The sequence below is a fragment of the Geotrypetes seraphini genome, chromosome 1, assembly GCF_902459505.1.
Source record: "Geotrypetes seraphini chromosome 1, aGeoSer1.1, whole genome shotgun sequence".
Classification (NCBI taxonomy): Eukaryota; Metazoa; Chordata; class Amphibia; order Gymnophiona; family Dermophiidae; genus Geotrypetes; species Geotrypetes seraphini.
The window spans coordinates 377,160,346-377,185,135 of NC_047084.1; the positions used below are offsets into that span (position 1 = coordinate 377,160,346).

General features: G+C 43.6%; 2 protein-coding genes across 6 annotated transcripts in view; one reads left to right on the forward strand and one right to left on the reverse strand.

Moving 5' to 3' along the window:
* LOC117346340 (E3 ubiquitin-protein ligase TRIM39-like) overlaps nucleotides 1–24,790 on the forward strand; it is a 200,123-nt gene that overhangs the window by 65,821 nt on the left and 109,512 nt on the right. The window lies entirely within an intron of this gene.
* Nucleotides 8,789–24,790, reverse strand: part of LOC117346364 — a 36,554-nt gene continuing 20,552 nt past the window's right edge. For both annotated transcript variants that reach the window (XM_033915800.1, XM_033915792.1), the window contains one exon: nucleotides 8,789–8,890. Coding sequence is in view for 1 of the 2 variants with exons in the window: in XM_033915792.1 (XP_033771683.1) it covers nucleotides 8,847–8,890 (44 nt within the window). In the remaining variant the exon portion in view is untranslated. The remainder of the gene's footprint in view (nucleotides 8,891–24,790) is intronic.

The following is a 24,790-nucleotide window of genomic DNA, read 5'->3' on the forward strand; positions in this document are numbered from 1 at the left end:
CAAGGGCTAAAGCAATTTTTCTCATAGATCTATAATTTACCACATTTTCACCCTACACCTTAACTCCAGAAATACAAAAAGAAGCATTTTCCAATGTTGAAATCACTATGTATACTTCCAACTGCCCTAATCTTACTCCGCTTCCCCCCCCCATTATGACTTTTTGCCCCTGAAGAAAGGTAGGCATATGGTAAATAGCTTGTACACTTATCTACATGGGATGGTGGGGGGGGGGGGGGGGAGGAATATATTTTTTATAAATAAATATATAAATGTTATTACCTAGTCACACAGTCATGTCTGTGGTTGGAATAACCTACCAGCAGAGTTAGCAGAAGCAAATGTTTTCATAGTCTTCACACACAACTGGGACAGTTTTGGGAGCGAGTGGTAGAAACAGTGTTGAGAAATTGAATTAATGCAAACAAACCACCTTTCATGCCCTCAAGAAAGGAGGGACGAGGAAAGACATGCATGGGGAAAATGAAAAGTGGAAAAAGGACATTGGTCATTCCATAAAGAGATGAGCAGCCTTATTCATGGGAGTCACCCACTAGTTTATTTATTTAATTTTTGATACCGTTCTCCCAGGGGAGCTCAGAACGGTTTACATGCCTTTATTCAGGTACTCAAGCATTTTTCCCTGTCTGTCCCGGCGGGCTCACAATCTACCTAATGTACCTGGGGCAATGGGGGGATTAAATGACTTGCCCAGGGTCACAAGGAGCAACATGGGTTTGAACCCACAATCCCAGGGTGCTGAGGCTGTAGCTTTAACCACTGCGCCACTCACTTCCCTCACTTGTGTGCTTGAAACCCTCACAGAAAAAAAGAGGTCCAGAAGCATAGCATACAGGATATCAATAAAATACAGAGCAGCATACACAGGTAAATATCAGTTAATGAGGTATTTGAATGGTATTTGAGCATTTTTATGTATTTTCATTTTGTGACCCATCATAGCGTTTTTGGCATAAAAATTGCATTTCAAATAAGCTGAAGTAGTACACTATTTTAACAGTAAATGTTACTTTGCTACCCACTGCAGACTGCTATTAAAATAAAAAATATATATATATTTATTGTTTGGCTACTTTCCTTTTAAGTCATTTTAATTGGCTGTGAGCTCCCATCAGCCATTTCCTATGAGTAATCTGCACGGGGCAGGAGCTTAGGAAGATCGTTCCTGCCCCGAAAGCCCTCTAGACCACCAGGTAAGGTTCAGGGGAGTCTCAGAGGGCTTAAAAATAGCCCCAAAAATTAAAATCGATAAAAAAATAAAAAATAAAAAAATTGCGAATAACCAAATCCGCGGATACTGAAACCACGGATTCAGAGGGAGAAGTGTATATCAAATCTTATTACCCCCTTATTAAACTAAAAATAAAATAATTTATCTTATCTTTGTTGCCTGATGATTTTATTTTTCTAATCATCTTATTCCACATCTGTTTCTGCTTCCCTTCACTCTCTTTTTTTCTCCTCTTTACTTCCTGCCCTATATCCATCTTTCCTGATCAACTTTTCTTCCTCCTTTTCAAATGTCTAGTTTCAGTCTCTTCTCTTCCTTGCCATTCACAGGCACCATCATCTCCCTCCCTTTCATTTCCTTTCCCTGTGGGTATCCTCTCTTCCCTCCCCCTCTGTCTGTACCTTTTTCTACCAACAAATCTTCCTCTGCTCCGACCCTCTCCCTCCCTCTGTGAATGGGTATCTATCTCCTTCCTTCCTTCCTCCCTCACCCCATGGTCAGATCTCTACTCTCTCTCCTTCCTTCCTCTCTCTTTCCCTCATGGTTAGGTATCTCTCTCTCCTTCCTTCCTTCCTCCCTACCTCCAAGGTCAGGTTGGATCTCTCTCTCCCTCTAATCATTCATAGCCCACTGGCAGTGCTAGCGATTAAAGCATAGCACTACAGGCTCCAGTCTCTTGTGGTCTCTTTATTCCCTGCTACACTGGAACAGATGATATAACTTCCTGCTCCAATGTAACAGGGACTAAAAAGACTGGGAGAGACTGGAGCCAGCTAGCCTGTCAGCAGTGCTCTGATTTAACCAATACCACTGCTGGCAGACTAAGAAAGGTGAGAGAGAGGGAGGGATATAGTGCACTGTGGCAGGCAGAGTCAGGTAGAGGCAGATGGTGGACTGCAGCGGTGGCAGATGGAGACAGATGGTGGGCGGTGCTATGGTGATAAGGGGGCCTGTCTTAAAATTTTTAACACACATTAACCATTTAACACGTTAATCGCATTAACATGTTAATTGTGCAGCTCTACTTTTAAGTCATCGATATCCCTGTTTCCGTTGTATTTTATAGGTGGAATTACTATCCGCAGTTATAAAATCTGCCCCGAAGCATGCACTGAGGAGCCAAAACATATTTGGCTTATGGACACTTTAATTTCATTTTAGTTTCTACTTGTATCTATGGTTGCTTTTGATAAAATTGAGACTCATGGTAATCGATACTTGCCTGTGTACGCATTTCAACCTCTAGATCAGTGCATCTCAAAGTTTCTCGAGCCAGGGCACACTAAAGGTAGTGGCCATGGCTTAAGGCACCCAGAAGTGCGTGGATGTCATCGTGATGACATCATGCGCATGCATGACATCATCATGTCGACATCCACACATGCGCAGAAGCCCTCCAAACAGGCCCTGAAATGCCAGTAGACGGTGCCAGTGGGGAAGTCTAACAAATATCAACTGAGTACCCCAACCACAGACCTCGCAAGTTCCACCCTCCACCCATCCATGTTCTTACCCAGATCTCACCCCCTTTACTAATTGTAATGCAATTTTTCCATTAATTTTTCATATACACACAATATACACAGCAGATATAAATTTTCAAAACTGACACATTTCTATCACTATATTGAAAATAAAATCATTTCCCCTACTTTTGTTGTGTGGTGACTTTATTTTTCTGTGCTTTTAACTATGTTTCCAGTGCCTTCTTAGCCATTGACTGTTTTTCTCTCTGTCTTCACTTTCTGCCTTGCATCCATCTTTGACATTAACTTAACATTCATTTTTTCCATTTATCTGCTTTCTTCTCAAAATCTACTTTTCCATGTCTTACCTTCCCTTCCCTCACCATTTCTCTCTCCTTCCCTCCTTTCCCCCATTAGTCCGATATCTCTCTCCTTCCCTCCCTCCTCCCAGTAGTCCGACATCTTTCTCCTTCCTTTCCCCCTTACCAGTCTGGCAGCCCTCTCTACTACTACTATTATTATTATTATTTCTTTTGCGCTACCAGACTCCCCTCCTTTCCTTCTATTCCCTCGTCTGGTATCTCTCCTTTCTTTTAGTCATCTCTCCTTCACCCCCCCAGTATAACATTTTCTCTCCTTTCCTTCTTTCTGCCCCTTGCAGTCCATCTTCCTTATCTTCCTCCTTTCTGACCCCGCTCCCAGTCTAACATTTCTCCCTCCTTTCCACCAGTCCAACATTTCTTTCTTTCTTCCTCCTGCATGCTTCTTCTCCTCCGGTTCTCCTTTCCTCCCCTAACCAACATCTCTCTCTCTCCCTCCATGAGTCCAACTTTTCACTCTCTGCCCTCTCCTCCTTCCCCGCCCCCCCCGGAGTGTGACATTTCTCTTTCCCTCCTTTCTTCCTCCCCATCCATCTCACCCTCTCCATAAGTCCAACCTTTTCTACCTCCTGCACACTTTTTCTCCCTCTCCTTGCCTATTCCCTCGAGTGACATCCTTCCTTCCCACTCCCCAACCCATGTTCTTTCCCCATGCATCATTTCTCCCTCTCTCATCACTCTCCCTCGTCCTGTAACAAATTTCCTTCCTTCCCTCCCCCCAACCCCACTCACAGCTATTATGCTCTCTCCCCATCCACCATCTCAGCCTCCCCTCCAGTGTGTAGCATCTTTCAGTTCGCTCCCCTTCTACCAGGTCCAGCAGCACCTCTTCTCCCTTCCCTTCCCTGCTCCCTGTCCAGCAGCACCTCTTCCTCTCCCCAAGCCAGCAGTACCCCTTGTCCCATCCATCCTCCCCCTTCCCCCTGTCCAATAATACCCCTTCTTCCTTCCATATTCCCCCTTCTCCCTTCCCCAGGGCCGGATTAATGAATAGGCCCAGTAGGCACATGCCTAGGGCTTGAAATAATCAGGGGGCCCACTGAAGGACATCTTACCAATATGCCAATTTTTTTTTCAGATGGCAATGGGCCCTCATCCAACAACGACAACAACACCGGCCGCCACCCACCCCCTGGCATTGACGGATGGCAACGCGGCCTTCCGCTGGCATCAAAGGTAATGTGGCCAACACAGCTCCAAGAAGGTCCCATGATGACTGAGTCTGCCAGACCATCCCCCTTCTACGTCACTTACTTTTTCCAGCAGACGTAGTCATTGCGGGATCTTCATGGAGCTGAGCCGGCTGCGTTGCCATTGATGTCAGCGAAAGGCTGCATTGCTGTCCGTCGATGCCGGGGTGTGTGTGTGTGGCCGGTGTTGTCGTCATTGGGTGGGGGGCCCGTTACCGTTGCTGGGGGGAGCATTTCTGTTGCCATGTGGAAAGAGTGGTGGAGGGAGAGAAAGGGGCAGATGCTGATGGAATTGGTGTGCAGGGAAAGGGGGAAGACATAAGGGGGAAGGATATTGGATGGAATTGGGTTGGAGGGAAAGAAAGGGGGCAGATGCTGATGGAATTGGTGTGCAGGGAAAGGGGGAAGACATAAGGGGGAAGGATACTGGATGGAATTGGGTTGGAGAGAAAGAAAGGGGGCAGAACATTTAGGAAAGAACTGAAAACCATACTATTCAAGAAATTTGTCAAATTATCTAACCAAACCGACCATTCCCAGATCTCGACGCATAATATAGCCATCAACCTTGTAATCTCCCTGGGAATGCTCAGGCTAATTTCTTGTAAACCGTCTAGAACTGAAAGGTATTGGCATGATAGAAGAAATCAATGTAATGCAATGCAATGCTGATGGAATTGGTGTGCAGTGAAAGGGGGAAGACATAAGGAGGAAAGATACTGGATGGAATTGGGTTGGAGGGAAAGAAAGGTGGTTGATGCTGATGGAAGTGGGAGTAAGGTAGAGGAGAGAGTGAAATGCTAGACCATGGGGGGTGTGGGTGTGGGAGAGGGAGGGAAGATGAGGAGAGGATAGAGATGCCGGACCATTGGAGGAGGGAATGGAAGAAGATGGATGCCAGACCAATGGGGGTGAAGGGAAAGATGGAAGGGGGAGGCATACAGTTTCTGGAAGTGGCACAGAAGAACAGAAGATGAAAGGAAGAGAGTGATGAGAAGATGAGGCGAGAGAAGACAAAGGTAGAAACCAATTTTTTATTTATTTATTTTTTTGCTTTAGGGGACATGCATCGATGTATCTGTGGTGTTGCATTGTATGCAGAGTCCAGCTTCTTGGTGGTTTTATTTAACCTTTGTCTACATATTTCTATTTTATCCCTCCTTTTACAAAACTGTAGAGCATTTTTGTAGCGCTGGCTGTGGCTAAAAACCATACTACAGTTTTGAAAAAGGGGGAGAGGTTAGTTTGTGATTACATATTCCATACTAGGTGAAGGTGTTTTCTGTGTTCTGTTTGTATGAAAGACATGGCTTTTTGTTAGCATTGACTAGCCTTGCTTGGCGAAATGCATCAGGCATGGTTCTTGGGAGCACCTTGAATTAACCTGATTTGAATCTCCTTATTTTCTGCCAATCTTCTTTTGTTTCATGTTGGATTCTTTGGTGGACTGCTTGCCTTGTTTTGTTGCAAGTTAACATACATGGAGTGAAACGTACTAGAGGAGTTACAGATTTGGTTGTTTATACATACATATGGGTTACAGTTGATTGATGTGTAGAGTGAGGCAGTTGAGAGGCGTTGTAAACTTGGTTATTAATATAGACTTATATTTCGGATAGTATTACTGCTTTACAAATATTTGAACACTTTTATATATGCATGGAAAGGGTTCAGAGTTAAAGACATGGGTAAGTAGGTGGGAAGGGAAGGAAGGGGGATTTGTTTAGAGATGTTTGGAGGTTGCATAGAAGAAAAACTGTGCACTGGTATGCTAATCTTTGTTTTGAATAAAAAAAAGAAGAAATACAAGTGGAAATAAAGAAGTAAATAAGAAAACAGATAAATAGGGGTGGGACATGGGTGGGGCAGGGCCAGTGGGGCCCAGTGTACTTGTGTGCTTAGGGTCCTTTGAAAAATTAATCCTGCCCTGCCCTTCCCTTTCCCTCCTCCCTTGTCCAGAAGTACTTCTCCCATCTCTAGCGGCAGCTCACTGTGTGCTTTTTAACTTGGTCACACATCTGCCACTAGGATTAATTTAGACACGGTTTCATCTGGGAGCAAAGGCCCCACTTAAATTAATCTTAGCGGCAGCTGTGTGACAAAGTTAAAAAGCACACAGAGCTGCAGCCTCTGGTCGGGGGGAAGGGTCGGGGGAGGTGCAGAGAGAAACATGATGGCAGCAGGAAGATGCAGCGCCGGCACAACAGGAGGTGTCTCGCAGCGAGAGGCAAGTCAGCTGGCCGGCGCTTCTCTTTCTCCTCTGTGAGCTACGGCACACTTGGAATCTCAGGAGGTGCACAGTTTGCGAATACAGTTCAGATACTGGATGTATAGTGCAGCTTTAAAAGAATACTGCTCCCCTCTGTATGAGCATTACTTCTTAAAAATTTATATCAGAGCCCTCTGAATTCTCTGGAATTCCCAGTATACACACATTGTTTCTGCGGTTTCTATTAGCCAAGTCTTCCATATCACTTTTTAAATGAATGAGGTCTTGATCATGTTTGGCAATAAGCACAATGTTCTGAGTGTGTTTGGTAGTAAGGTTCTCAAGTGCATCGATGCTGTGATGGGCGTCTGTAAATTAAGCATTCAGCGTTTCAATTTCCTTTCAAATCAGTGATTCCTCAACTTGCTTAGACATAATACCTTTAAAGGCTCTCATTTCTGTTATTAAAAGCTCATGTTGTGCATCGATTGATTTTAGTACCATTTTGTCTGGGGAGCATGGCTCGTGTTTGGGTCTCTTACCACTCAGAAGTGAAGATGGATGTTGCTCCAGTTTGGTAGATTTAGCTGTTGCCATTTAGCGATTAAGAGATTGTGTGTAAACGATGTACTGCTTCAGTGAGGGTCAGCAATGTTATCTATAATTATCTATTTGAAGTGCCATCCTTCAGGAGAGTTCACACTGTGCATCCGATTGCCATGCTCCTTAGGCCACGCCCCCTCCTTAAAAAAACTTCTTGTTACTGATTGCATTTTTATTTTTATTTATTTATACAATTTTATAGAATTACCAAGCATAAACATCTTGTACAGAAAAGTGCGATCAAGAACCAAATTAACTTAATTTTTCAAAAATTGAAAAACACAGCAAAACATAAAAATGAAAAATACATAAAATAAACTCACTTAATCACACACTAGTCCTCAATAACTTAGATCCAAGATTTAAAGAGTAGAGTTTAAATTAAGCAAAATATTTGTCAAAGAAAGCCGTATGTCTACTATAGTACAGAGAGCTAAACTTCATTAGGCGCAGCTATTCCTTTCTCAAGACGTTTCATTGAAAGGAAACTTATCAAATGAGATGGATCTGTAAAATTATACTTCAAAGAACAGTATCTGACTACACATTTGCATGCTTAGCTCAAAAAGAAAATACCCCCTATTTGAGTCACTACGGGTTTCAAGATTAAGAATTCTCTTCTTCTTTTTTGAGTCTCTCTAGAGACATCAGGAAATATCTGAATATGGTGTCCCAAGAAGTCTTTGGATCTATTTTTGAAGAAAAGTTTTAATATCCAATCCTTGTCTGGAGCCAAAGCCACAGACATCAAGAGAGTGGTTGGAACAGCCAATTCTCTATCCGATTGTTCCAATATGGCGGAAATGTCCAATGGTCCTTCCCAAAATTCCCCAACTTTGAGGTAGAGAGCTTTCAGGAATTTGTAATATTTCCATAAAGTAACGCTTCACCATTTCTCGGGGAGAAATCGATAAGATCTTAGGAAAATTTATAATCCTCAAATTGTTAGCTAGACTGTTATTCTCCAGAGCTTCCAATTTCCTCCTCAAAATTATATTATTTTTAACCAATAAATCTTGATTACTTTTTACTGATGTTAGCTCTTTATTTGTACCTCTATTTTTAACTGAGATATATCTTGTTTTATTAATTTTATTTCTCCTTTCTGTTCTTTAACCTCTTTATCCAAATTTTTAATTTGGGGATTTAATGAGTTTCCCAAATTCGCTACCAAGTCCCATAACGCTTCAAGAGTGACTTCTGCGGGTTTGATTGCAGTAAAAGGATATGCTTGTGCTGTGAGAGACTGTTCTGAGGATTGGTTTACCTCCATGAAGTCTTGTGCTCCCTCAGCCTTGGTTATCTCGGTCGCAGGTCCTACCAGAGTGAACAAGTCACTCTGGGATGTCTCAGATGGCAAGCCCTCCAACACACTGGCCTCCGGAGACGAGAGGGCTGCCTCTTCGGTTACTCTTTGGTCCCGTGGAGAGCTGGCTGCCTGCGGCAACGGTTGATGGGGTGTCATCCTTACGTTGGGGCTTAGGGTAACATCAAGCCATGAGGTTTTCACCGCCACACTACTCCCCGGCAGTGTCCCAAGCGGGCTAGTCCACAACGCTCCTTGCTCCTGTTGCAGATGCCGAAGGAGATCGTCAGTCGTTACTGAGGCATTCGATAACCAGGAGGCACCACCAGCGTTCCTGCCCCGTCTCTTCGGCATATTTAATCCAGGTAAAACTGAAAATCAACGGCGTCTTCACCACAGCAAACATCCAGCGGCCATCTTGGATCCTCTTACTGATTGTATTATGCAGACTGTGTGCACTCCAGGGAATTATGTATCAAAAAATCTAAACAACATATAATATTTGCAGTATTCTGGAAATATATGGGGGTATTTAATGCTTAGCTTGCCAGTCCAGTATCTTCCTGTTGGCCATGATATTTCAGCAGCACTAACCAAAAATCCTGAGGTTACTTGCAACCATAAACCTTAGTGATTTTGGTAGGTTGCCAAATGGTCACCAGACTTCAGGTCTGCTAGCTGCTCCTTGAAATCTTGGACAAGTCACTCAACCAATTGAATCGGGTACAAAATTTAAGTTGTAAGCCCTCCAGGATGATGAAAATACCTACTGTGCCTTGCCTAAAGCCAGGGGTGTCACACTCAATCACAGAAGGGGCCGAAATCTAAAACAGGCTAAATCGCAGGCCGAATTTTTTATTAAGATACTTAGGGGGTCCTTTTGTTAAGGTGCGCTAAATGCACACCTTAATAAAAGGGCCCCTTAGTCTTAGAAGTATAGGGTTACAACCTCTCCAACCCCACGCTGGCTCTGTGATGTAAACAAAATAAATAAAAAATACTTTTCCTTTCACTTTTAGGACCTAGTTCATGCTTGCTGTCTAACACCAGCTCTGGCAAGATATACATTTCAAATCTGACATATTCTAATCACAAAACAGAAAATAAAATTATTTTTTCTACCTTTAGTTGTCTGGTCATTATTCAAATATATATATATATATTTTTAAAAAAGAGCAAAGCGTAAGATGTAAAAGGCTGTCATGGAAATCGGAACTACCATTACCTTGAACTAACAGAAAACTATTGATCTGTATCTAACATCTATTTATGTAATGGATATTGCATATTTAAATGTAAAGCACAGAATTAAAGATACAGTCTTTAGCCAACTAACTACAACAAGCCTATTACTACCCACTACAATGGTTGTAACGGTTTCCATAGCCCACTCATGATCCCTCATCTGTTGTGCTGTTCCCAGACACCTATCCCCACCTCATCCAGGTCCACATAAGACCCCGCACCCTCCGAGAACATTTCATCCACTGCCGGCTTCATGGACTCATCCAGGTCTACATAAGGCCGTACACTAGGGGTAGGGAACTCTGGTCGTCGAGAGCCGTATTCCAGTTGGGTTTTCAGGATTTCAGGATTGGGTTTTCAGAATATGCATGAGATCTATGTGCATGCACTGCTTTCAATGCATATTCATTGGGGAAATCCTGAAAACCCGACTGGAATATGGCTTTCGAGGATTGGAGTTCCCTACCCCTGCCCTACACCCTCTGGGAACATTTCATCCACCACTGGCTTCATGGCACATGCAGCTTCGGGCAAAATAACACTACTGAGCTCCAGCGATCACCGAGCTATAGACACCTGGACGCTATCTTCTGGTCAGATGACCTCACGTAATCAAACGCTCCCAGAGTGAAGGCGCGAGGCAAGAAAAACAGAAAGCCTCTGCAGGCTGCTTTAATGTCTGAATCCTCCTCGTGAGTACCTAGATGCTTGTGAAGAGCAGCGGTGATTATGCCAGCGGCAGGCAAGGTGCAGGCAGCAGGGAGGACCAGGAAGCCTGGATGGAGGGATGGAAGGAACGGCGGGCCAAATCTCGGCAAGGGCAGGAATTGTCTGGCGGGCCAAATTTTATTACTCCGTGAAACAGATTATTGAAAAAGGTGTGATCTAAATCCAAATCCACAATCCAATAACATGCATACTGTTGTGAGAAATGAAAATACAGTGGTACCTTGGTTTATGAGTATAATTCATTCCAGAAGCATGCTCGTAAACCAAAATACTCATATATCAAAGCGAGTTTCCCCATAGGAACTAAGGGAAACTCGCTTGATACGTTCCCACCCACCCCCACCCCCTGAGGCCAGCGGCGCTGCTCTACCCCCCCCCCCCCCCGAGAACCGGCATTCCCCCCCGAAGGTCCCCCCTGCGTGATCCGGCACCCTCCCCCCCCCCCCCGCGATCCGGCACCCCCCCGCTCACGTCGCACCCCCCCCCCCCGCTGCAATCTGAAATCCCCCAGACCCACCTGAACACGCTTCTTACCCCCATCTGGCCACCGGCACCAGCATGTCCTGTGCGTTGGTGCCGGTGCCCGAAGATCTGCGTTCTCTTCTTTGCTGGGCCTTGAGCATCTGCGCTTGCTCAAGGCCTGCGAGTTCATGCTCTCTCCGAGATGTTTACAGAGAAAATTGCTGATTCCCAGCACTTTCTTCACCGTGTTTTGCCTCTCCTTCAAGAACAGGCCAGGTCTCCCATCATGTTATTCGCGGTTTCACTATATTCACGATGGTTTTTAATAGAAAACAGCAAATAGCATATGAAAAAGTTATTTGTGGTTTTTCTGTATTTGCAGTTCTGCTAATCCCCTATCACAGCGAATACGGAGGGAGAAGTGTAATACATCTAATCGGGTATAGTAAAATAAAAGCAAAGAAAAATGCAGACAAAAGACACTAATAAAAGGTAATAATTCATAAATTTCAGTAGAGGGAATTTGATTAACACTGAGTACACATAACAGTAAGAAGTATTGCTGAATCAGAAGAAGGGAGGGGGCATTGTGGCATTGTGTCCACAAAAATGGACACAGCAGAGACGGCCAGCAAGCTGGAATCTCTATGGATCAAAATACCGGGAAGGAAAGGGCCTGAAATAAAGATGGGCCTATTTTATCGCCCACCCGGGCAAACCAGAGATATCGATGAGGAAATGGAAACCGAGATGAAGCGAGAATGCAAAAGCGGCAACACGGTTATTATGGGAGACTTCAACTACCCTGGGATAGACTGGAGTCTTGGAAGCTCGAAATGCACTAGGGAGACAAAATTCCTGGAAGCTACACAGGATTGCTTCATGGAACAGCTTGTTAGAGAACCGATGAGAGGAAATGCCACTCTGGATCTAATCCTAAATGGGTTAAGGGGACCTGCAAAGGAAGTAGAAGTAGTGGGACCGTTGGGAAACAGCGATCATAATATGATCAAGTTCAAGGTTGAGGTAGGAGTGTCAAAAGGCAAGAGATCCATTGCAACAACCTTTAACTTCAGGAAGGGAAACTACGAAGCAATGAGGGAATTGGTAAGGAAGAAACTTAGGAACACTTCCAAAACATGGCTAACGGTAAATCATGCCTGGTCCTTCTTCAGGGACATGGTGAGCGAGGTGCAAAATCTGTATATCCCCAGATTCAGGAAGTGGTGCAAAAAGAATCGAACAAAAGACCCGGCGTGGATAACCAAAACAGTGAAGGAAGCGATAGGCAATAAGAAAAATTCATTCAAGAAATGGAAAAAGGACAAAACTGAGGGGAACTGGAAAGAGCACAAGAAGCATCAAAAAGAATGTCACCGTGAGGTTCGGAAAGCCAAAAGAGAGTATGAAGAGAGGCTAGCCAGGGAAGCAAGAAATTTCAAACCATTCTTCAGATATGTTAAAGGGAAGCAGCCGGCTAGAGAGGAAGTGGGACCGCTGGACGACGGAGACAGGAAGGGAGTGGTGAAGGAGGAGAAGGTAGTGGCAGAAAGGCTTAACATGTTCTTCTCGTCTGTATTTACAAACGAAAACACGTCCAACATACCGGATCCTGAGCAATTCTTCAATGGAAGTCAAGCAGAAAAATTAACATCCATAGAAGTGAGCCTTGAGGACGTTCGTAGGCAGATAGAAAAACTAAAAACTGACAAATCCCCGGGTCCGGATGGCATACATCCTAGGGTTCTGAAGGAATTAAAGGAGGAGATAGCAGAACTACTGCAGCAAATTTGCAACTTATCCCTGAAAACAGGCGAGATCCCGGAAGATTGGAAGATAGCCAACGTTACGCCCATCTTTAAAAAGGGATCAAGAGGTGACCCGGGAAACTACAGGCCGGTGAGCCTGACTTCGGTTCCAGGGAAAATGGCAGAAGCACTGATAAAAGAAAACATCGATCAACATTTTGAAAAACATGAACTTCTGATAACCAGCCAGCATGGTTTCTGCAAGGGAAGATCGTGCCTAACAAACTTATTGCACTTCTTCGAAGGAATCAACAAACGGATGGACAAAGGAGACCCCATAGACATCATATATCTAGATTTCCAAAAAGCCTTCGATAAGGTGCCCCATGAACGTCTACTCCGGAAATTGAAGAACCATGGGGTGGAAGGAGATGTACATAGATGGATCAGAAACTGGTTGGAGGGTAGAAAACAAAGGGTAGGAGTGAAGGGTCACTACTCCGACTGGAGGAGGGTCACGAGTTGTGTCCCGCAGGGCTCGGTGCTCGGGCCACTGCTATTTAATATCTTCATAAATGATCTAGAAACAGGGACGAAGTGCGAGATAATAAAATTTGCGGACGACACCAAACTATTTAATGGAGCTCAGACTACAGAGGACTGCGAAGAATTGCAAAGGGACTTGAACAAACTAGAAGAATGGGCGGCGAAATGGTAGATGAAGTTCAACATTGAGAAATGTAAAGTATTACATGTGGGGAGCAGAAACTCGAGGTACAACTATACAATGGGAGGGATGTTATTGAATAAAAGTACCTAGGAAAGGGACTAGGGGGTAATGGTGGACATGACAATGAAGCCGTCGGCACAGTGTGCAGCGGCCGCTAAGAGAGCGAATAGAATGCTTGGTATAATCAAAAAGGGTATTATAGCCAGAACGAAAGAAGTTATCCTGCCGTTGTATCGGGCGATGGTGCGCCCGCATTTGGAGTACTGCGTCCAATATTGGTCGCCGTACCTTAAGAAGGATATGGCGTTAGTCGAGAGGGTTCAGAGGAGAGCGACACGTCTGATAAAAGGTATGGAAAACCTGTCATATTCTGAGAGATTGGAGAAGCTGGGTCTCTTTTCCCTGGAGAAGAGGAGACTTAGAGGAGATATGATAGAGACTTATAAGATCATGAAGGGCATAGAGAGAGTAAAGAGGGACAGATTCTTCAAACTTTCTAATAACAAAAGAACAAGAGGGCATTCGGAAAAGCTAATAGGAGACAGATTCAAAACAAATGCTAGGAAGTTCTTCTTTACCCAACGTGTGGTGGACACCTGGAATGCGCTTCCAGAGGACGTAATAGGGCAGAGTACGGTACTGGGGTTCAAGGAAGGATTGGATAAATTCCTACTGGAAATGGGGATAGAGGGGTATAGATAGAAGATTACTACACAGGTCCGGGACCTGTTGGGCCACCGCGTGAGTAGACTGCTGGGCATGATGGACCTCGGGTCTGACCCAGCAGAGGCATTTCTTATGTTCTTATGTTCTTATGCATTCCTGGGACAGTACTCAGTGCTGTATGAAAGCCAAGTGAACATTAAATTAGAGGTGTCAGCATAACTAACCATAAGGACTACTGTTCAAAAAGCTGATCTGAGCATGTCACGTGAGGGGCGAGCATGTGAGGGGAGGAGTAAGTGTCCAAATATGGGAAACTGTAAATATGATTGGAGGTCTAAGGAATAAGAGTAATAGGAGAAGTAATTAGGGGTGGAGAAACCGGAAGAGGTAGAGAAAGTTTCTGATAGGTTGTGAACTGTCCTTGCTCCATCCAATAAGCAAACAGGCAGGAGGGGCCAAGAAAAGTTTATACTACTAACTATAAAACTGATGGATTGATTTCTGTGTGCCTACCTTGCCATTTTTGTGCAATTTGGACATCCTGGCCAGAGAGAAAATTACTTTATTAAACCCTCTGTGGAGTTCTTTGCAGACTTGGGCAGCATTTCTCACATGGTGAAGTAATATAGAACACTACAAATGTTACCCAGGACCTGAAGAGCAGTTCTACCATACCATAATAGCAGTAATATCCACAAGTCATGTAACAAAGACTTACTTAGAAAACACAGCACCAACACTACAATGCGCACTAGAATGTTAATACACCTATTAGAAGCCAAATTAGTACAGATCCATCCTGCACAAGTTAATGCATTTGCAGAGAACGCAGACAGACCCTCACACAGTATAGAATGACTAACCACAAATTAAAAATAGAAACATAATAGAAAAATAATAAATTGGATCCCCAAGAAGCCACAATGCAACATCAGAGAAAGAGAAAAGTGATATCCTCCTGTACTGTGCAAAATATAAAGGTAGTAGACATAAATGTCAAAACCTGACATATTACAATCACTACATTAAAAGTTAACACATGTTGTGTGTGTCTCTCTCCCTCTCATATACCCCAATAATGTTCATATACCCCAATAATCTCTCTCTCTCTCTCTCTCTCTCTCTCTATCCCTCCCTTGCACCCTTGGTCCAACTATCTTTTCTCCCTTCCCCCATGCAGGATTCTCTCTTTTTCTCTGCCAAGTCCAACATCTCTGCCTCTCTCCCACTATCTACTATCTCTCCCCACTCTTTTATGCATTGGGTCAAACATCTCTCCCTTCCTCCTTTCCATCATAATTTTTAACATTTTTCCCTCTCTTCCATGCACCCCTATTCCCCAGCAGTTCTCTCTCTCTTGCCCCTCTCCTTGCAGTCTCTCTCCTTTTCCTCTACTCCATATGTAATATTTTTCCTTTCTCACCCCTCTCCATCCCTTTGCAGTGTACCTTCTTCCCCTCTATCCCATATCCTATAATCCTTTGACTCTTTCCTTCCTATCCCTCCCCCACCACACTTACAGCTAACTTTCTTGCTGGCATCGGGGGGAGGGAGGAGGCTGGGCTCCTAGAATCCTTACATCTCCCTCTTTTCATTCTCCAGCCGGCTGGCTTCAACGGGTCAGAGTCAGTAGCAGCAATCGTTACAGGCTGCCTGCTGATAACCTGGAAGCCTCTCCTTTGCCACGTCTTGCCCTGGCAGAAACAGGAAGTTGTAACAGTGTCAAAGAAGAGGATTCTGGGTTACTGGCAGGCAGCCTGTAGTGATCACTTCTGCTGACTCTTGACTCGTTGAAACTGGCCAGCTGGATAGTGCAAAGAGGGAGGTACAGGGATCCATTGCTACACCCCTGCCCCTTCCTCTGTTCTCCCTGCCATCTGTCTGTCTGTCATGGTGAAATCCTGACACCAACCTGACCCCCCCCCCCACCCCACCGTTCCCTACCTTGTCATCCCTGGTGGTCTAGTGGCTTCACGAGCAGGAAAGAGCCCAACTCTTTCCTGCGCCTGCCGCTGCTAGAGCCACTGCCAGTTCAAAGATTTCAAAATGGCTGCCGAGACTTCATGGGGCAGCCTCGTGAGACATTGCCATTGAAGCAGTTCCCATTCCCTCAGAGCTACCATGGAACAGCCAACTATTACTGTAGTAATACCAGGCAAAATTGACAATGTTTTCCCGTTACTGCGGGAATTCCCACGGTAATGGGCACCGTGTCACGCTCTAACTGTTACAATGAGCAACATCTGTTAAACTGCAGCAGCAGGCACAGCATGTCCTACTTTATTATTCACTTTTGAAGGCACCATCACACAGCAGATAATGGTAGATAAACAACAGTGCATTAAATTTGCCTAGGTATTTGATTGACACCGTTAAGAATATACCTGCTGCCAGCTACAGAGGCTTGATCTCTTGTAGTATACATTCCTTAAGCAAGTCGATTGATACTTTACCATCTTAAATATATGATCATAAAAGTTCACATACTTAGTCCCTCCGTCATATCTTACTATAAAGCTTTGTAATCATAATAAACCTACAGTTATCCATACAAGTGGGATTGATTGTTGTCTAAACATTCAGACTTCTAGGTCCCCATGACCTTGATTAACAGCATTTGGCCACTACCAATCTGCTGGCTTCAAGCCAGTTGGCAGTAGGAAGCTGTAGCCATTTTTCAATTCAAATACCCATGGACTGCAGTATTGCTAGGTCATGCTTCTATTATCTGACTTTGGTGCATTCCTTTTTACCTGACTGGATGTTATGCAGCCATCACTGGACTACCAATGTTGATTGGTTGGTTTCTAAGCAGTTGTAGCCCTTGATGGCCCCTGGCCTGTATTGCAATAGGTTATGCTTCTTTTATCTGTCCCTTGATTTTTCATGATCACCTTTTCCCTCTTATCTTTAGCAACATTGTCCCTACCCCTGTCAACCACACCTGTCCTAGAGAGGCAATAATTCTATGTTTGTATAAGTCTTTACCAACTCTGCTGGAAGGCCATTTCAGAAATCTACCATCTTCACAGTAAAGGAGCATTTTCTCATGTGTCCTTGGAATCATTCTCCCTCCACCTTCACATCATGATTCAATGCCCTTAAAATTCCTTTCCGATGGAAATTTTCAACTTCCACAATTTATTGAAGCCGGTGAAATATTTGAATGTGAAACCTCTATGTATGGCCTGTGACAAAGCATCACTACTTTATTCACATAAAGGTGTTGTGAAGGGACTATCAGAAAACTCCCTCACGCTCTTATACACAGTAAATTTATATTATAGTTGCCTTTCAGTAGATTTCAGGTATTTTATCATCACAGGCGTCCTCCAACTTAATGTGCTTTTAATAATTACGAGACTCACTGCTTCAGGGCTTGGGTTACAAAATCTACATTTCTACGAGTTAAATTATTCAAACTAACCGTTGCTCTGTGCCTTGCAATATCTTGTACTATGGCATGGTGATGCTAGACTGCTCCTGACTCCCTTCTTCACTGGTTCAGCTACAGTAACATTATATGAATGCAAACAATTATATTAGCATGAGCAATGGCTTTGGTGAATGCATTTTTCTCCGTTAATTTATATGGCATTACAATTCATGATGGCGGGCAGGTGGGCACTGAGATTTTAGCACAACATAAACTGCTGCTAGAGAACTGCCCCTTCCCCCACACCTCGGAAGGTTCTTGCTTATGCACATAAAGTTGTTTGTATTCTTATCATGTCACTATAGCCGAAGCAGTCTAACACTTTTTGAGGCTTTTCTAATCTAAGCCCACGAAGCAGTAAATATTTATTTAAAAAATTTCTATACCGTTTAAAACTACACGGTTTTCAGAATTACATACATAATTTAAAAACTAAATCATCATGACATAAACATACAAATAATCCTTAAAAATCATTTTTACAAACTAAAACCTTATTGAAACAGATCGTGAATAGTTCATCAGCTTTTTCAAGGAAAGCAACTATTGACTAGAAAAAGGCATCTACAAATAGTTGCGTTTTCAATAGTTTCCTAAACATACCGTTTTCACGGCAATTTCATATTTGGCCCACAAGGGAGTTCCATATTTTAACTCCCACACAGCAGAAAGTCATTTTACTCGTCTTCGGTAAAGCTAAATTTTCAGAACGTAAAGATCGGTTTGGTGTATAACTGAACATGTTACTTTTAAACAATTCTGGAATTGATGGCAGATCATTACTGTTTTATATTGTATTCTGAAGGCGACTGGTAACCAATGCAATTGCTGTAGATATGGCGTAATGTGATCATATATTATTTATGACCACCTGAAAGCAGTCCTGAAATATGTTGTGATATGTTAAAAAAACTTTTTTGATCCTTCCTCTGAGTTTTTCTATTTTTACTTTTATTCTTGTTGTTATTGCTTTATACTATGATATTATTAATTTATTAAATGATTGCGTGAATTAATTGATATGATTATATTTTTTTCCCTTTTATATTTTTATCAAATTTTTACAGGAAAATAGCTTCTTGTTACAGAAATACAGTGAAATAATATCAATATAAATCCAAAAATATAAAAATGGAATAATTTTACTGACTTCCTTAGACCACAGTTAACAGGGGAGTACAGCCTAAATATTATGAGAGAACAATTTCAATTAACATAAAGATAATAGGTAAGCTTTAACACTAATTCACAAATTGCCACTACTTATTCACAGTACCTGTACACACTTCATCAAGCTATCTTTTTCAGCTCCAAAAAGGATTTTAACTGATCCAGTGAAAAAGAACACATATTTAATTTGGGAATACTTTATAATACATTTACAAGGATATGTCAGAAGAAAAGATGCACCCAGAGATATTACATCTTGTCTTAAAGACAAAAACTGTTTCCTCCTTTCATGGGTAATTTTTGTCACATCTGGGTATGCCCATATTCTTTTACCATAAAACAAATTTTTAGAAAATTTAAAGTATAGTTTCATAAATGCATCCATGTCCTGTTGAAAAACAAAAGATATCAATAATGTTGCTCTCAACGTTGACTCAGAAATAGATTCTTCAAGTATAGCAGATATGTTCTTTAAATCAAACTGTGACGGTTGAGCAAGTTTCCAAGTTTATTATTATGAAATTTAGTCCAAGTTTATTATGAAATTTGATTAATCGCCTTTTCCAAATTCTAGGAAATTATGGGAAACATATCTCACAAACATGGACTTAGACAAATAATCATATTAAGTCAACAAATACAAACAATCCTAGACAAAGTCTAAGTCTATTAGACATAATAAAACAACTTATACAGACAATATCAGAACAAAAGGGAGAATTATTAATAAAATGACAATCGGTACTTAAAGGAAAAACATTTAAGGTAAAAAAAACAACATTTTCCTGTTCCATAGCCTCCTGAGATTTTTTAATAGTTGATGGAAGATAATACACTTTATTCACAGGGGGAATAAATTCTGAAGAATAACCAAGGATTTCCATCACATATTTTTTTTGAAAACATCATATGGTAGAATTCCAGGAGGTTTAGGAAAATTCAAAATTCTCACATTCAGTCTGCGGTTATAGTTTTCTATATTTTCTAATCTCCATTATTCAACTTGGCTCCAAGAGCCTTTACCTCTTCTGCCTTCTTTGTTGTGGCAACATCCAGTTTCTGCAGCGTCTTAAAGATAGCTGACAAGGTGTCCTCGTTGGAGGAGAACGATTCTCCTACGCTGGTCTGCATCAACAGAAGCTTATCTGCCAGGGAACCTCTCTCTGCGGGAGCGTCGGGTGCAACTTCGGCCTCCTTTCCTTCCACTTCCTGGGTAGCAGCATCAGCCGGACAAGGAGGCGGGACAACAGGTGCCGGCGAGAGTGAGATTTGCTGCCCCAGCGAAGATGAGTTCTCTCTACTCATTCTCACAGCGGGGCTTAACTCGCCAAATCCTGAGCAAATTGCCGGGAAGGATTGCTAAACGTTCGCTGGATCAAGGCAGGCAAGGGTGTTGAAGAAGTAGGCACCCTCACAGCAGTGTTCCCGCTAAGCTGCGCTGGGGTGCGCTCACGCACAAAATATTACCTCGCAGCGCACAAGTTTCTCGTCACAGCGCACACAGTGTAGAGCACAGTTCTTCAACCGCCGGTCCGCAAACAAAATCTTGCCGGTCCGCGAAGGATTCGGTCCCGCCGCAACGAAAGGCCGGCGTCAGCTGACTTGCAACTTCCTGTTGCAGTCGCTGTGCCGGGACTCCTGCCTTCGCCGGGACTCCTGCCTTCCACCGCGTTTGCCTCCTGCCTTGTCTCCGCACCTCCAGACCAGCAGCGGCAGCTGTGTATGCTTTTAACTTCGGCACAGAGCTGCCCCTAATCAATAGTTTAGCGCGGTTTCATAAGGCAGCCTCGGGGCCTTTGCTAGGCCGGCCCACATCGCATCATCGAAGCGGGCCGGCTATCAAAGGCCCCGAGGCTGCCTCATGAAACCGCGCTAAACTATTGATTAGGGGCAGCTCTGTGCCGAAGTTAAAAGCATACAGAGCTGCCGCTGCTGGTCTGAACTCTTGGGCCGCTGAAGGAGGGCAAAAAGCAGCTGTCCTGGAGGTTTCCCTTCCTCTCGCCTTTACAGGTTCCTTTTTTCCACCTTTTTTTTTTTTCCTTCAAACGGCAACGGGCCCCAGCATCGACATCAATCAAGTAAGTTCCACTGTCAATCAAGCGGTTCTGCTCGGCCAAAGCTTCCCCTGTGACATGAGCCACCCTCAGGGGAAAGAAAGTGACCCACAAAGGTGAGGGGAAGGGGGGCAGATGATGGAAGTTGGGGGGGGGGGGAGAGAGAGAGAGAGAGAGAGAAGGGGCAGATGATGGAATGGAGGAGATGAGAGAGAGAGAGAAGGGGACAGATGATGGAAGTGAGAAGAAGGGAGAGAGAGCAGAAGGCAGATGGATGTCAGTTGAGAAGGGAGAGCAGATGCTGAATGGAAGTGGGGAAAGAACACATACTGGATGGAAGGAGGAGATAAATAAAGGGGGAAGAAAATAGTAAGATAATGGAGGGGTGAGGGAAAGGGGTGACAAGCTGTGTGTAGACACAGTGAAAAGAGGGAAACGGGACTAAATAGTAAGAAAGAATTTAATTTAGATGGAGGCAGAAAATAGAGAAGGAAGACCAGAGAAGAAAAGGGAAGAGAGAGCAGAGAATGATCAGATCTGAGTGGAGGAAATGAGAAGAGAGATATGCTAAAAACCACAGGGGGGAGGGAAGGATAGAGATGCCAGACCATGAGGGGAACAGAAGGAAGATGATGGATGCTAGACCAAATTGGGGGGTGGGGGGGGGGGCAGGAGGAGAGATGGCAGGGAAAGACAGACAGTGAATGGAAGGGGCAGATGCTGGACTGAAGAGACAGAGAAGGTTATCATGCTGCTGTACCGGGCCATGGTACGCCCTCACCTGGAGTACTGCGTCCAGCACTGGTACTTTAAGAAGGACACGGTACTACTCGAAAGGATCCAGAGAAGAGCAACTAAAATGGTTAAGGGGCTGGAGGAGTTGCCGTACAGCGAAAGATTAGAGAAACTGGGCCTCTTCTCCCTTGAGCAGAGGAGATTGAGAGGGGACATGATAGAAACATTCAAGGTACTGAAGGGAATAGACTTAGTAGCTAAGGCAGGGAGAACGAGAGGGCACTCTCTAAAGTTGAAAGGGGATAGATTCCATACAAACGTAAGGAAGTTCTGTGGTAGAAAGCAACATATTTATTTGGCTCATAACTTGCTGGCGCCCGATATTTTTAGCTCACAGTGAAAAAAGTTTGCTCACAACACCCGCCCGCTTAGAGGGAACACTGCCTCACAGTACCTTTTCGTTTCGTGTGCAGCATTGTCGGTAGCAGGAAATTCATACAGTGGTGGGAGCGTTCTCAATGCTTCCCGCTTAATGCCGCCATCTTGGCCACTCCCCCCGATATGATTATATTTGAATAGTGGATTCTCTTATGACTGATTATATCTCTAATGTTGTGAATCCTTATGCTATATAGTTTTTCTCTCAGGTTTCCTTTTTTTGTTCATATTGTGGCGGGGCCGGGGGTAAGCCTAGCGCTGGCAACCCGGCTCCCACCCCAGGTGTAAGGACGGAGCGCTCCCAGGAGGACTCCCACTGGATAAGCAGTAGAATAATTAGTGGAGACTGCGTTCTTGATAAAGTTCAGCTTTTATCTTTATTACCCCTAGTTCACAGCACTAGGGTTCCAGTAGTCCCTCTGGTCTGTGGAGACTTAAAACAAAACATACTTTCACAAGGTTTCTTCCTTACAATACAGTCCAGCCTGCTGCCCAGGCAGAAAAGCCAAAAAATAAACCAAAACGTTTTCTCCTTAGTTTTGCTCCTTTTGTTTGGAAATACTTCAGGAAGCTCTGTGACCTAACCCACCCGAAGTCCAATGCCCCCCACTACCCTATGCTCCTGGGTAGGGGCTAGGGAACTTTATATAACCCAACCTTTTATGACTGGTGTAAGTCCCCTCCCGAAAGTTCCCTACTTCAGGGTTACACAATGTCAGGTCTCTGAGTTCCGTTACACTTCTCGGGGAAGTTAATTAAAGGTTCTCACCTCCTTCCCTTTATCTACACGGCCTGCCTCTCAAGCTCTAAGTGATTCATTCACACATGCTCACAGTTCTGCTACGTGAGAAAGAACGCTACACAAAGATACATTCACTTTCATTCCCCTCCCCCATTCATACCTTGTTAACTGTGATTCTCCAGGAGATCCCATACTGCGAGACTGCACTCCATCTCACTGCTTTCAGATAGCTCTCCCTCTAATTCCATTAGGGAATCTCCGCTTTCTGAGACAGGGTAAGAACTCCCTTCAGGGACAGCTAACGGCCAGCCCTGCCCTGGAAGTCTTTCTACTCCCCTGCACTTCTGCTTAGGAGTCAGAAGTCTGTTAGCTCGGGAGGGTTGTAAGACCAGCTGTGCTTTAGCTAGGGTCTGTGACAGAGAACTCTTAGCAGGAGCTTTCCTGCTTAGTACGGCATGTCTCTCCCCTGCATTCCTCCCTCCAGTCTTCTCCCGAGTGTTCTCTCCAATCTTCTCCCTACTGTTTCCACCTGTGCTCATTTTATGCTGCAAGCTTAATCCCACTCTGCCTCTGGGTTCGTCCTGCTTGCCAGCCACACCCCTCTCATTAACCATGCCTGTGCTGGTTTTCTTTACTAGAGGTTTTGTTGGAAATTTGCCCAAGGTATTATAAAAGGGATTATAGTGCCCTAAACCAGATGTTATGGTTTCTGCCCTTCTCTCTCTGCCTTGCCCTGCCTGTTGGCTCTCGGTGATAGGCACAGGGTTATTGGGCAGCTTCCTGGGCTTAGGAATAGGGGCCAGCCTTTGCAAGGCAGGGTTTAAAGCTGGGTTTAAACTGCTGACAGGCTCTTCCCTGTCACAATATTTAGACAGTCCCATAATCAATCATGCTGCTGCGTTTTGTACAACCTGCAATTCCCTACTCCTTGCTTTTGTTATTCCAAGGTACAGGGCACAATTCTATAACAGGGAGCACCCATTCAGGTACCCCAAAGCTATACAGGGCACACATATTCTAAAATGGCATCTGGATGCATCTTTTCTGTCACAGAATACTAGTGTAAACCCATATTAGTTTACTCTATACACCAGGTCAATGGCAAGTGTAAATGGATATGTATAGAACAGACATGGACAACTCCGATCCTCGAGGGCTAGAATCCAATTGTGTTTTCAGGATTTCCCCAATGAATATGCATAAGATCTATTTGCATGCACTGCTTTCAATGCATATTCATTGGGGCAATCCTGAAAACACGATTGGATTCCGGCCCTCGAGGACCGGAGTTGTTCTTGTCTGGTCTAGAAGCACCAAGCAAAATTCATTTTTAAAAATAAATTATTTATTGATTTTCCAAACTGCAATAGTGCAATAAACAGAAATATAACATACAATTAGTCAACAAAATCACATACATACCCAAATTACAAAATATACATACCCAAACCATTTTCTCCCATCCACTCACCCAATGATTATTCAAACAACAAAGAAACAGGATTATAAATTTTTCCAATAGCCTTACCCTGTTCAAATAAATAATGTCCTCCCATCCTCTCATCCACCCCAAATGCAAATACTCAAAGGTCAAAATTAGGACAAATATATCCCCCCTCCCACCCTTCCCTGGATGTGTATAAAAATAAACAAAAACTGATTCATAATCAAAGACCTACTATAGTGAAATAATATATGATGTCAATGAGCCCCAAACTAATTTAAATAAATTACTGTGCCCCAAACTATCTGCATTCATTTTTTCATATCTATAGCTGGAGCACAAATTTGCCCACCAGAAAGGAAAATTTAGGCGGTCGTAGTTCTTCCAATTTCGGGTTATCATCTGCATGGCTATCCCAGTCATGACAAGAAAAAGACAGCATTTATATTGATCCATAGGAGGTTTAACATGTAATAACGTTCCATATATGACCGCCTCATACGTCAATGGAATTGATGATTCCAATATGCTGTTAATCTTACCCCCATATTGACCTCCAAATGTTAAGTATCAAAGGACAATAGAACAGATGATCCAGTATCCCTATGTCCAAATGACAGTGCCAGCATCTATTAGATTTAGAACTATCTAACTTGTGTAACCTACCAGGGGCCCAAAACAATCTATGTAGCAGACAAAAACATATTTGTCTCATAGATGCTGACGCTGTACATCTCATCCTCCAAGTCCAAATTCGTGGCCATTGAGATGCAGAAATATACTGC